General features: G+C 45.0%; 1 protein-coding gene and 1 long non-coding RNA gene across 2 annotated transcripts in view; one reads left to right on the top strand and one right to left on the bottom strand.

The window, feature by feature from the left end:
* The window catches only part of LOC139280668 (uncharacterized), a 237,155-nt gene that overhangs the window by 84,556 nt on the left and 139,222 nt on the right, over positions 1-13,377 (bottom strand). The window contains exon 4 of the long non-coding RNA XR_011596736.1: positions 9,956-10,060. This is a non-coding gene — a long non-coding RNA (uncharacterized lncRNA). The remainder of the gene's footprint in view (positions 1-9,955; positions 10,061-13,377) is intronic.
* ppm1h (protein phosphatase, Mg2+/Mn2+ dependent, 1H) overlaps positions 1-13,377 on the top strand; it is a 198,144-nt gene that overhangs the window by 97,904 nt on the left and 86,863 nt on the right. Inside the window, exon 2 of the mRNA XM_070900271.1 lies at positions 3,290-3,455. Within this exon, the coding sequence (XP_070756372.1) occupies positions 3,290-3,455 (166 nt within the window). The remainder of the gene's footprint in view (positions 1-3,289; positions 3,456-13,377) is intronic.

Here is a 13,377-nt window from a genome sequence, read left to right as displayed (position 1 = left end):
GGCTCCACGCCAGGCACAGAAGTCCCGCCCCGCTCGTGATATTGGGGTTATCTCCCCTGAGAGCAAGTGGAACGCAAAATAATGCACTCCACTTGCTCTGCAGTGCACAAGCGGGGCAGAAGCAAACGGAGAGGGGCGCGCGCTGCACCCTGGAACGCGTAGTGCTGCCGTATAGAAGCAGCCCTCCTCGTCATTGCAGGGGAGAGCCAAGGTGCAGAATCTGTGGGGCCCTCCCTGGACCACTGGGGAGCGGGGTGCCATGGCATCAGCCCGGCACTCGAGCAGAGTGACGAGCTACTAGATTACAGCTCAGACCCCGCATTCCACGATCCAACAGGGCTAGACCGGTTAGTCAGCCGATTTTATTTTAATTGCAACTGCTACCTCCCCTTTAACGAGCAGCCCGGTACGTGCCCCTGAAGGTGTCACTGTCATTGCCTGGCACAGCTCCAGGGGATGCTCCAAAACTTTTGCTCTGGGACGACAACGGTTCGCTGCGCATGGTGATGATGTAAAATTCGTGCGGTGAAGGTGCTCCCACAGTGCTGACTTTGTCGTAGTGGTTTGGTACAACTGAGCGGCACGCTAGGCCATTTCAGAGGGGCAGTTAAAGGTCAACCACATTTCTGTGGGTCTGGAGTCACATATAGGCCAGACCGGGTAAGGGCTGCAGATTTCCTTCCCTGAAGGACATTCGTGAACCAGTTAAGTTTGAGGCCATTGCACTGAAGCTGTATAGTGCTCCGGTCAGGCCACACCTTTCATACTACATTCATCTCTGGTCACCGAGGCACAAGGAAGTACTGGAAGCAGGGTGGAAGAGGACCATGTGTCAGAGAACTGCACGGGACCGGCAGAGAGCTGTGCAGCCACGAAGCTTAGAGGAAACGTAGGTTATGATGTAGAAACTCTGAACGCCCTGAGAATCATGTACTAATGAGACGGCATTGAATGCAGTTACTTTAACATGAATTAAATTCTGAACTTATATCTCTGGGTTCTTTCAATGTGCACTGTAATATCTGCAAAAGTAATATTTCTTCCATTTATGTTCCTACTGTTATGGTTGCAGTTTTCTCCCAATATTTTACATTTTTTGTGTTTGCAGCAAAAAAACGATGGTTTTCATATGCAGATCAAGTCTCCTATGAACCAAAAAAGCTGTACTTTTTAAACGTGCTGTTAGTGGGATAGCATGCAATGGGGCTAATAATTACCCTCCGCCATATTAAATGTGTTAGCCATGGTTCAGTCGCTAGCATTCTTGTCTCCTGAGTCAGAGGCCGTGGGTTCAAGTCCCACTCCAGAGACTTGAGCACATAAAATCTAGGCTGGTGGAGGTGCCGGCTTTTGGATGAGATGATAAACGGAGAATGAATGTAAAAGATTCGATGGCACAAAAGAGCAGGGGAGTTAACCCCGATGTCCTGGCCAATATTTATCCCTCAACCAGCATTACTAAAACAGATTATCTGCAGTTTCGGGGAGCTTGCTTTGCGCAAATTGGCTGCTGCATTTTCTACATTACAATAAATTCAAAAAGTACGTCATTCACTGTAAAGGGCTTTGGATTGTCCTGAGATCATGAAAAGCCTGATATAAATGAAAGTGTCTCTTATATTGCCCAACGACCATATGGTTTGCCTGCCACCGCCTTCTGTTTATTCTGAGATAGTAATTGCCACAGTCAGTCAGATAACTACATGAGTTTGTATTTAAGGCTAAAATCGATAGCCAAGTTTATTTACAAATAATATAATTGCACAGAAATAGAAAGACACAGCAAAGTGCAATGCCTTGAATTGCACATTCTGTTTCCCGACAGAAAAGAGCCAGTGCAAAATACTTGCAGTTCTTTTCAGTAGCTTCTAACTGAGTATCTGAAGGAGGTGGAGATAGAACCGGCACAGAGACCCTGTTAGCCCCCTCTTGTGGTTGAGACCATGCAACATTAAAGAAACTGGACAATGTGACAAAAATGAAGCATTATCGCTGATCGAATGATCTGACAGAGATGGGAATAACAACTTTTTGTCTGTTAGCATGAACCGGAATTAAAATATAAAATCTCCATTGTCCTTCAAAGAATCACTAATTTGATTAGCTTAAATTCAAAAGCTACTGGGATTTTGACCCAGGCCTCCCAGCTGCAGTCATCTTACAAGTAACATCACTAAAACAGATGATCTGGTCATTATCACAGTGCTGTTTGTGGGAGCTGGCTTCATTCACTGTAAAGCGCTTTGAGCAGCAGTGGCATTTATCTAAATTCATATTAGAAATATCATTCAGAATTGTTTCCTATTTGACACAGGATGAAAACTGTGCTCTCAGCACACTGACATTTGGAATTTCTGAGATTCTCTCGCTCGCTTTCTCTCTTTTTCTCTCTCTCTCTCTCTCTCTCTCTCTCTCTCAGAAGCTGACTGACCCACTACATATTGCCATCATTTTCTGTTTTGATTTCAGATCCCCAGCATTTGTGGTTTTTTGATTTTTATCTCCTTTTCTCTGTCACCTTGCACAGTCTCGGGCTCTCCTCCTCCTTTGATCCTTGCTCTCTTCTGCTAAAGACACCACCTTCAATGTCTTTTTTTTAGTTGATGTACCAGCTTGGCTCAGTTGATGGCACTCTCACCTCAAGTCAGAAGGTTGTAGGCTCAAGGCCAACTCTCGGGACTTGAGCACATAATTCAGGCTGACCATTGAATGATATAGTGAAGGTGTACTGTGTGGTTGTAGGTACCGTCTTTCAGATGAGACGTTATACTGAGGCTCCGTCTGCCTGCTCAGTTGGTTGTCAAAGATTCCATGGTATTACTTGAAGAAGAGTTCTCCAAGAGTCCTGGATAACATTTATCTCTTAATTAGCACCACTAAAATGGATTAACTGGACTTTAATCTCGCTGCACTCTGTGGGACTTTGCTGTATGCATATTGGCTGCAGTGTTTGCCTTCAGAACATCAGAAATTCATTGCCTGGGACATCCTGAGATTGCAAAAGGCACAATATAAATGCAAATTATTTCTTTTTAATTCCTCAACGTTCTATCATGAGCCATTTCATTATTGCAAATTACATTTCTTTATTACTGTAACAATTGACTGCGCGTGCCCTTAATAATTAATAAAATGATCCAAGAGTTTTGATTTTCTTCTGAATGAAAAAAGTGCAGCAAGTTATGTTTGCGCAAAAGATTTGCCGAGCAAGTTGTGTTGGGGCGGATGGATGTGTTGACATCCATTTGTGCACAGTTATTTTACTGAAATATTTTTTGATGCCTTGCAGGGTGATAAATGCAGGGAAAAGCACGCACAACGAGGACCAAGGTTCCTGTGAAGTGGTGACCGTGCGGAAGAAATCGAACGCCCCAATCACACCAAGTAAGAATTCCACAGTCAAAAGGAGATCATCGTTGCCAAACGGGGAAGGGTTACAGCTTAAAGACAATTCAGTAAGTGAAGCTTCATTCTACTTTCAATGGGTCAGTGAAGTGCGCACTACGCAGATTACACAGAAAGATCACTAATACTAAGTGATGGCCGGTGAATTACAGTATGCATTATTGTGGCACATATAGTTAGTTAGAGCCTGCAGCACACAAACAGGCCATTCGGCCCAACTGGTCTATGCCAATGTTTATGCTCCACATCCCTCTTCATCTCACCCTATCAACGTATCCTTCTATTCCTTTCTCCCTCATGTGCTTTTCGCCTCAACTACTGTTTGTGGTAGCAAGTCCCACATTCGTAACACTCCTTGGGTAAAGATGTTTCTCCTGAATTCCTTTTTGAATTTATTAGTGACTATCTTGTATTTATGGTCCCTAGTTTTGGACTCCCCCATAACTGGAAACATCTTCTCTCTGTCTACCCTATTAAATCCCTTCATAATTTTAAAGACCTCCTATTAGTGTTGCAAGTTAGATGGGGAAATTACCAGATTGCTAACTACCTTCCACCCCCCACCCCACACCAACCCCTCCATCAGCTGCATTCAGCCATGTAGTCCCACTCTTTGGAATTCCCTCCCTAAACCACTCTACCCCTTCCCCTTTAAGACTCTACTTAAAACTGTCCTCTTTGTCCAAGCGTTTGGTCACTCCTCCAAATATCTCCTCCTTTGGTACAGCGTACATTTTACTCCTTACGCCTCTTTTAAGCACTTGGGCTTGTCTCACTATGTTAAAGACGCTATATAAATGCAAGTTCTTGTAACACTTGACATTTTGTTCACTATTTGTTCAATTCAAGCGATTGTTTTAATGTGCATGATTCTCAGAGATGGAAGGGAGAGATTTTATTTCACTCTTGCCCCCGCCCCTGCCTTGTAAATTGCATTCATTAACACAACAGTCACAAGAGAATTACAGATGAAGACGGTCTTTCAGCCCATCTTAGCTCACCCATCCAGAAAGACCTCACATTGCACTCATTGCTGCATCCAGTTGTTCCTCAAATGATTTCTGTTTTTTCGCCTCCACCACTCTGTTTTTGTCCGTCGCTCTTTGAATAAAGAAGGTCTTCCAGTTAACGAAAATGCTAGCGTCAGCAATGCTGGATCAGCAGAGTTCCGATGACACCGCTGAGTGGCTATTGGCGAGCCGGCGGAGCACAGAGTGACAGCTGTCATCATTGTGTATTACTGTCTTCATTTTTTTTTCACTCCAATTTTTTTTATTCTTCCTTCGTTTTTATTTATCTTTTTTTTTTTCCCCTTGGCTTTCTCCATTGTCTTGGGTCTTTGCCTAATTTGAAAGTTGATCTTTCTGATGCTGCTCTTTATCGTGCAACATATTGCGACATTGTTCTCTTGGCACGGAGCCTTGTCCTGGTGACTGCGCACACAGTGCCGGATTAAGGCTGTGAGGGAACTAAGGCTAATAGGCCTCATCATCATAGGCACTCCCTCGAAATCAAGGAAGACTTGCTTCTACTCTAAAAGTGAGTTCTCAGGTGACTGTACAGTCCAATACGGGAATTACAGTCTCTGTCACAGGTGGTACAGACAGTCGTTGAAGGAAAGGGTGGCTGGGGAATCTGGTTTGTCGCATGCTCCTTCCGCTGCCTGCGCTTGATTTCCGCATGCTCTCGCGACGAGACTCGAGGTGCTCAGCGCCCTCCCGGATGCTCTTCCTCCACTTTGGGCAGTCTTGAGCAAAGGGTTCCCAGGTGCCGGTGGGAATGCTACACTTTATCCAGGATAAATATACAATTATATGCCTCTATATGTACTATATATTGCATACAATTCATAAAATCATCAAACAAATATAATTGTATATTTATCCAAACTTAACAACTAACAAAAATCAAAGCTATGCACATTAAAAAAACAGCATACAATTCAAACAGAGAATGGTTTCTTCCTGGCTTTAAACGGTGATGGCAAACAAAAATTTCTCGGAACTTAATTTGGAATATTCATGTTTTACCCCTGGTGGTTTCCAGTAGGGTATCTATGAGGACATACGTACACTACTACATACTTTTGACATTTGACTTGCTACATTTCCACTTTCAAAACATAAATGAAAATTCTTCATCCTTTTGTAAGCATTGACAATTATCAAATGTGATATTTATGCATTTATCCTATGAACGGCGTACATAACTCTCTGGGTGAATTTTTGGGGATATTTATTATACATGTTTCAAGATTGTCACTGAATTTTATACACACTTTTTGAGCCACAAGGACGCAATATTTTGCACCTCTGAAGATATAATTATGCAGTTACATCATCATACGAACATAATAGGCGCAGGAGCAGGCCATACAGCCCCTCGAGCCTGCTCCACCATTCAATAAGATCATGGATGATCTGAACATGGACTCAGCTCCACTTCCCCGCCCGCTCCCAATAACTCCTTATCCCCTTATCGTTTAAGAAACTGTCTATTTCTGTCTTCATTTTATTCAATGTCCCAGTTTCCACAGCTCTCTGAGGCAGTGAATTCCACAGATTTACAACCCTTTGAAAGAAGAAATTTCTTCTCATCTCTGTTTTAAATGGGTGACCCCTTATTCTAAGATCATGCCCCCTAGTTCTAGTCTCCCCTATCAGTGTAAACATCCTCTCTGCAACCACCTTGTCAAGCCCCCTCATAATCTTATACGTTTCGATAAGATCACCTCTCATTCTTCTGAATTACAATGAGTAGAGTCCCAACCTACTCAACCTTTCCTTATAAGTCAACCCCTTCATCCCCGGAATCAACCTTGTGGACCTTCTCTGAACTGCCTCCAAAGCAAGTATATCTTTTCATAAATATGGAAACCAAAACAGCTATAAAAGGTATTGGACAGGCCACACCTGGAATACTGCGCGCAGTTTTAGTTTATTGAATAAATTTAAGACAGAAATAGACAGTTTTTTAAACGATAAGAGGTTATGGGGAGCGGGCGAGGAAGTGGAGCTGAGTCCATGATCAGATCAGCCATGATCTTATTGAATGGCGGAGCAGGCTCGAGGGGCCGTATGGACTACTCCTGTTCCTATTTCTTATGTTCTTATGTTCAAAACTACATGCAGTATTCCAGGTGTGGCCTCACTAATACCTTGTATAGCTGTAGCAAGACTTCCCTGCTTTTATACTCCATAAAGGCCAAGATACCATTGGCCTTCCTGATCACTTGCTGTACCTGCCCACTATTCTTTTGTGTTTCATGCACAAGTACCCCCAGGTCCTGTTGTACTGCAGCAATTTGCAATCTTTCTCTATTTAAATAATAACTTGCTCTTTGATTTTTTTTTTCTGCCAAAGCACCTGACACTTTCCAACATTATACTCCATCTGCCAAATTTTTGCCCACTCACTTAGACTGTCTGTCCTTTTGCAGATTTTTTGTGTCCTCTTCACACATTGCTTTTCCTCCCATCTTTGTATCGTCAGCAAACTTGGCTACATTACACTCAGTCCCTTCTTCAAGTTGTTAATATAGATTGTAAATAGTTGGGGTCCCAGCACTGATCCCTGTGGCACCCCACTAGTTACTGGTTACCAAACAGAGAATGAACCATTTATCCCGACTATGTTAGTTAGCCAATCCTCTATCCATGCTAGTATATTACCCCCAACCCCATCATAGGCTGTCACTCAAAATTGAGGAAGACTTGCTTCCACTCTAAAAGTGAGTTCTCAGGTGACTGAACAGTGCAATATGGGAATTGCAGTCTCTGTCACAGGTGGAAGGGACAGTCATTGAAGGAAAGGGTGGGTGGGGAATCTGGTTTGCCGCATGCTCCTTCTGCCTGTGCTTGTTTTCTGCATGCTCTTGGCGACGAGACTCGAGGTGCTCAGCTCCCTCCTGGATGCTCTTCCTCCACTTAGGGCAGTCTTGGGCCAGGGTTTCCCAGGTGCCGGTGGGGATGTTGCACTTTACCAAGAGGGTTTGAGGGTATCCTTGAAATGTTTCTTCTGCACACCTGGGGCTCACTTGCCATGTAGGAGTTCCGAGTAGAGTGCTTGCTTTGGGAGTCTCGTGTCGGGCATGAGGACGATGTGGCCCGCCCAACGGAGCTGGTCGAGTGTGGTCAGTGCTTTGATGCTGGGGATGTTGGCCTGATTGAGAACACTGATGTTGATGCGTTTATCCTCCCAGTGGATTTGCAGGATCTTGCGGAGGCAGCGCTGGTGGTATTTCCCCAGCGCTTTGAGGTGTCTACTGTATATGGTCCACGTCTCTGAGCCATATAGGAGGGTGGGTATCACTACTGCCCTGTAGACCATAAGCTTGGTGCCAGATTTGAAGTCCTGGTCTTCAAACACTCTCTCCTTCAGGCGACCGAAGGATGCACTGGCACACTGGAGGCGGTGTTGGACCTCGTCATCGATGTCTGCCCTTGCTAATAGTCGGCTCCCGAGGTATGGAAAATGGTCCACTTTGTCCAAGGCTGCGCTGTGGATTTTGATGACTGGGGGGGGCAGTGCTGTGTGGCAGGGTCAGGTTGGTGGAGGACCTTTGTCTTATGGATGTTTAGTGTAAAGCCCATGCTTTCGTACACCTAAGTGAAGATGTTGACGATGGCTTGGAGTTAAGCCTCTGTGCGCAGACGCAAGCATCATCCGCGTACTGTAGTTCGATGACTGATAGAGGATGGAACCATCTTGGATCTAGCCTGGAGGCGACAAAGGTTGAACAGGTTTCCATTGGTTCTATAGTTTAGTTCCACTCCAGTCGGGTGCTTGTTGAGAGTGAGATGGAGCATTGCAACGAGGAAGATCGAGAAGAGCATTTCCGCGAAGACGCAGCTGTGCTTGGCCCCGGTCCAGACGTGGATTGGGTCTGTGGTGGATCTGTTGGTCAGGATCACGGCTTGAGCAGGCGGAGGATGGTGACAAACTTTTGAGGGCAGCCGAAACTGAGGAGGACGCTCCATATTCCCTCACAGTTGACAGTGTCAAAGGCTTTTGTGAGGTCAAAGAAGGCCATGTACAGGAGTTGGTGCTGTTCCCTGCATTTCTCTTGTTGTGCAGTGACGATCATGTCCATTGTACCCCTTAGTGGACGGAATCCTCATTGTGACTCTGGGAGGAGCTCTGCAGCCATAGGGAGAAGACAGTTGAGAAGGATTCTAACGATGACTTTCCCAGTGGTCGACAGCAGGGAGATTCCTCTGTAGTTGCCACAGTCGGATTTGTCCCCTTTTTTAAAGATAGTCATGATTACGGCATCTCTGAGATCTCCCGGCATGCTCTCCTCTTTCCAGTTAAGAGAGATGAGGTCATGCATTCATGCCAGTAGTGCCTCTCTGCCATAATGTAGTGCCTCAGCGGGGATTCCATCTGCTCCTGATACCTTGTTGTTCTTGAGCTAATGGATGGCCTTTTCTACCTTGTGCAGGGCTGGGGTTTTGTGAGATGGTGGCGGGTCGCATACTGCGGGATGAAGTCGAGGACGCTCATGTCAAAGGCAGAGTCTCAATTAAGGAGATCTTCAAAGTGTTCCTTCCAGCGGGCCCTGACTGCCTCGGTGTCCTTAATTCTTGGCCAGCAGTGGGGTGGGGCCTTGGGTGCTTGGGTGGACGTAACTGCGGTGAAGAATCCTCGCGCATCATGGCTGGCGGCCAGCTCCTGTGCTTTCTCCACCCACCATCTATTTAGGGCGCGGGTTTTTTGTTGGACCTTGATCTTCAATCGTCTATAGAGCTGCTTTGCTGCTCCCGAATTGGATTGCTGCTTTAATTCAGAAATGCACTTCACCTGTGGTTTATTAGCTCCTGCATCTCTTTGTCCAGGAGCTAATAATAGTTATATAATGTTATATATGATACGATATTGCTTAACCAACCTTGTTGCAAAGATTTAGGGTTAATGATATAAAAATTAAGGCCTAAAGTCGAGGGCCTAAGGCTTATTAGCCTATGGATGTGCATCAGAAATTCAGACGCATGCAATGCACGATTAATGAGTGGAAAAAAACGTGCACCACACGTGCCAGAGTTTCTAATCTTAGTGCTCCAAACCGAGAGTGCAATGTCAGAAAAATCACCCTTGAAATGTTTACTTACGTTCTTGTGGTGAGACTGGAGCTGTGTGTTATAAAAACGGAAAATGCTGGCAATACTCAGCGGGTCAGGCAGCATCTGTGGAGAGAGAAAGCAGAGTTAACGTTTCAGATCGATGACCCTTCGTCAGAACTGGCGAATGTTCAAAATGAACAGATTCTTAAGGAACATCAAAAGGGGGAGGGGAAGAACAAACAAAAGGGAAGGTCTGTGATAGGGTGGGAGGCAGGAGAGATTAGAGAGACAAAAGAGATGATGGGCCGTTTTGAGATGGTAATGGCAGAAGTTAGAAAAAGATGAGTGGTGGAATAATTACCAGCTGCCATGGGAAGCAGAGAAATTTTTTTTTTTTACATTACATTGGGGGGGAGGGGTTTAAAAAAAGGAGGAAAGGGTACAAACTATGGGCAGAACTTATTGTTTTTGTGTTTTTTACGACAGACCAGACATTGTTTCAGCAGGGTTGGTGCATCTTCTTGGCCAGATTTAAGTTCACACTTCTGTTTAGTCTTGGTTTCTGTTTACGGAGTCCCAGAATTCCATCTGACCTGTTCAAAGAAAGACTTGCATTTATATAGTGCCTTTCGTAACCTCAGAACATCGCAAAGCTCTTTACAGGCAATCAAGTACTTTTGAAGTGCTGCAACGTCGGAAATATGGCAAGCAACTTGGGCAAAGCAAGCTCTCACAAACAGCAATGAGATACATGTCCAGCTAATGTGGTGATGTTGGTTGAGGGATAAATATTGGGCCAGGACACTTGGGGAGAACTCCCCTGCTCTTCTTCTTCAAAATAGTGCACTGGGATCTTTTACATTCACCTGAGCAAGCAGTCACTCCAGATACAAGTATTGCAGTCTTCATTCATGGCTCGCATAAATGTGAACATATTCTCAATAGTTACATAGGGCTCAATTTTCCCCAGTGATTTGCGCTGTTTTTTTGGAGCAGGTTGTTCTTTTTGGCCTAAGTTGAAAAACCACAGTTTCCCCAATCAATTTGCACCAGTGTAAGTCAGTTAGTTACAATTTTTTTAGGTCAGTTTTTTTTTCAGCCAAAGGGGGCGTAACCAGTCACCAACGGCAATTAGGGAAGTGTGGTCAGCTGAGAGTTACTCCAGTTCTGCTTAGGCCAGCGTATGTGGCCTCTGCTGAAAACCTTCCCTAGAGTTAAGGAAATCGGCGCAGGTGCACACACAGGAAGGCTGGAGAGAGCGAGAGAGAGAGATGCCCTTCGGGCAGGGTTGGAGGTAAGTTGCTGCTGTGTGTTTTTCAATTCTTTTAATGTGTTGGGAGCTGGCTGTATGCTTCAGCTTGCATTGTGTCCCTGGTTACCATGGCAGCCCAATCTTTTTGGCACAGATCAAGGTTCCGCCTCCAAAATTAAAGGTCGGGTTAGACCACGCCAAAATGAACAAATCCAACGGGGAAACTTAGAATCTTTTTTTTTGGCGTGCTTAGACCCAAAAAAATCAGGTGTAACTCTTCAAGTACGTGAAAAAAATCTTTTGGGGAAAGTTGAGCCCTTAGTAACTAGCATTAAATGAAAGATTGTGGATATTCAATGAAGGACCATGAACAAAGTTGCATAGCTCATGATTCTAACACATTTGTGGTAAATGATAAGGATCAATGTGGCTTCCTGACCACTGGTGTCTCGGGGGAGTATTGGGCACAGATCTGTTCTTCTCCATTTAGTGGTTAAGCAAACACATTACAACAAATCATGTGCAGCGAGTTCCGAGTAAGCAGAAGGCAGTGACCCCGGAAACCAGTGATCTAGAGCTTGAGCAAAAACAATACTGCATATCGCGTGCATTGAGCTCAGAGCAAGGAGAAGGGCATTGCGAGTAAACTTAGAAATCAGTGATCCCTGACTTCAAATGGTCCCATAATTCTCAGAAACCATGAGACCCTCCTGGAGGCGGCGACCAAAGATTGGCATTGGCCAAACCCTGGCAGAAAGTCACCAGCCGCGCCCTCTTGGCTAGGTGAGGCCCAAGAAACTAGAAAGGTTGGAATGTCGGAGGAAAATAAGAAGAGGACAAATACGCCATTTTAAAAACCAGAGCAGGCCTGACATTGTTTGGCTTTTCCCAAGCGCCCTGGTAAGGCTGTGACGGAAGGACCCAGAATCTGGTCAAGACCTGGGTACATGGGGCGGGCTTTCTGGCTGTGCCTTGCAAGGCACCGGACTGGATGTTGCAATACTGAATGGGCAATGTCACTCTGATGAGATAATGTAATAGGGAGTGCTATTCATGAATAGACAATGTGATACTTGGCTCGACAGTACATTGAGAAGCCTGAATAACTCAGGGTGATTGCTTAATTGGCGGTATGATTAATGAATGGGCGGTATACTAAAACAACAACGTGCATTTATTAGTGTCTTTAATGTAGATAAACATCCCAAGGCACTTCACAGAGGTGTAATCAGATAAAAATAGAAGCTGAGACAAAGGAGTAGAATTTGGGAGGGAAGAGGTGTTTTTTTTTTAGTGAGGCCTTCAAGGAGAAGAGGGAAGTAGAGAGGTGGAGGGGTTTAAGAGACGGTAGTTCAGCGCATAGAGCCTAGGTGGGTGAAAGTATGGCCACCAATAATGTGCAACCCTCCCTCCCTTCACTACAAGAGGCCAGAGTCGGAGGAACAGAGTGAAGGGGTAGCCGGATTGGAGGAGGTAACAGAAAAGTCAAATCTGCGCTCCTTGGATGGAAGGAATGGACACAGAAGAGTTGGGGTTGGGCTGAGGCTGGGGGGGATGTCGGTGGTGAGGACTACAAGGAAGTGGTGGCAGATGGCCTTGCCTGAGATGGAGACCATGAGAGTAGTGAGGCCAGGCGAGATGGCAAGTTTGAGGAGGAAGCCACGAGTATGGGTAGAAGAGTTTATATGGAGGAAGAGGTTAAAGGGAGTCCAAGCAGTAGTGAATTCAGAGGTGAGGGTTATGCAGATAAGTCACGTTGGATGCCAAGTACCTTCTCCGCTATTATGGAGTGGTTGGGCAGAACTGATCAAATGTCTAGGATCATAGAATGGTTACAGCACGGAAGAAGGCCATTCGATCCGTCGAGCCCGTGCCAGCTTTCTGCAAGAGCACTTCAGGCTAGTCCCACTCCCACTGCCCTTTCCCTGTAGCCCTGCAACATTTTTTTTTTCAGGTACTTATCCAACTCCCTTTTGAAAGCTACGATTAAGTCTGCCTCCACTAGCCTCTCAGGCAACGCCTTCCAGATCCTAACCACTCACTGCATAAAACGTTTTTTTCTTGCATCGCCTTTGGTTCTTCTGCCAATCGCCTTATGTCTGTGTACTCTGGGAGGAATCATTTAATTTTTCTGTCTCTCTCTTTGTGAAAATTATTATATTTGAACTTAGTCCATTTTTCCGGTTTCTCTGGACCATGAACCAACTGTGGGCAACAGGGTGGCTGAGTGAGCTCCTTCCTGGATCCTTTGGTTATACCACTGAGTTTTGAACTACACCTTTTTGTCAGGCGTTTTGTAAATATAAGGGGATGTGTTCCATTGTTCAGTGAACATGTTTGGCAGATGGAATGTGAAGTTATCCAGTTTGGTAGGAAAAATAAAAAAGGAAATAATTATTTAAACAGGTAACGATTACAAAATGCTGCAGTACAGAGGGATCTGGGGGTCCTTGTACGTGAAACATAAAAAGTTAGCATGCAGGTACAGCAAGTAATCAGGAAGGCAAATGGAATGTTGGCCTTTATTGCAAGAGGGATGGGGTATAAAAGTAGGGAAGTTCTGCTCTAACTGCACAGGGTATTGGTAAGACCACACCTGGAGAACTGCATACAGTTTTGGTCTCATTTAAGGAAGAATATACTTCCATTGGAGGCAGT

This window comes from Pristiophorus japonicus, chromosome 15 (assembly GCF_044704955.1).
Source record: "Pristiophorus japonicus isolate sPriJap1 chromosome 15, sPriJap1.hap1, whole genome shotgun sequence".
In the NCBI taxonomy this organism is placed as follows: Eukaryota; Metazoa; Chordata; class Chondrichthyes; family Pristiophoridae; genus Pristiophorus; species Pristiophorus japonicus.
The sequence above is the reverse complement of the archived record's forward strand: the minus strand, read 5'-3'. Positions and strand labels throughout refer to the sequence as shown.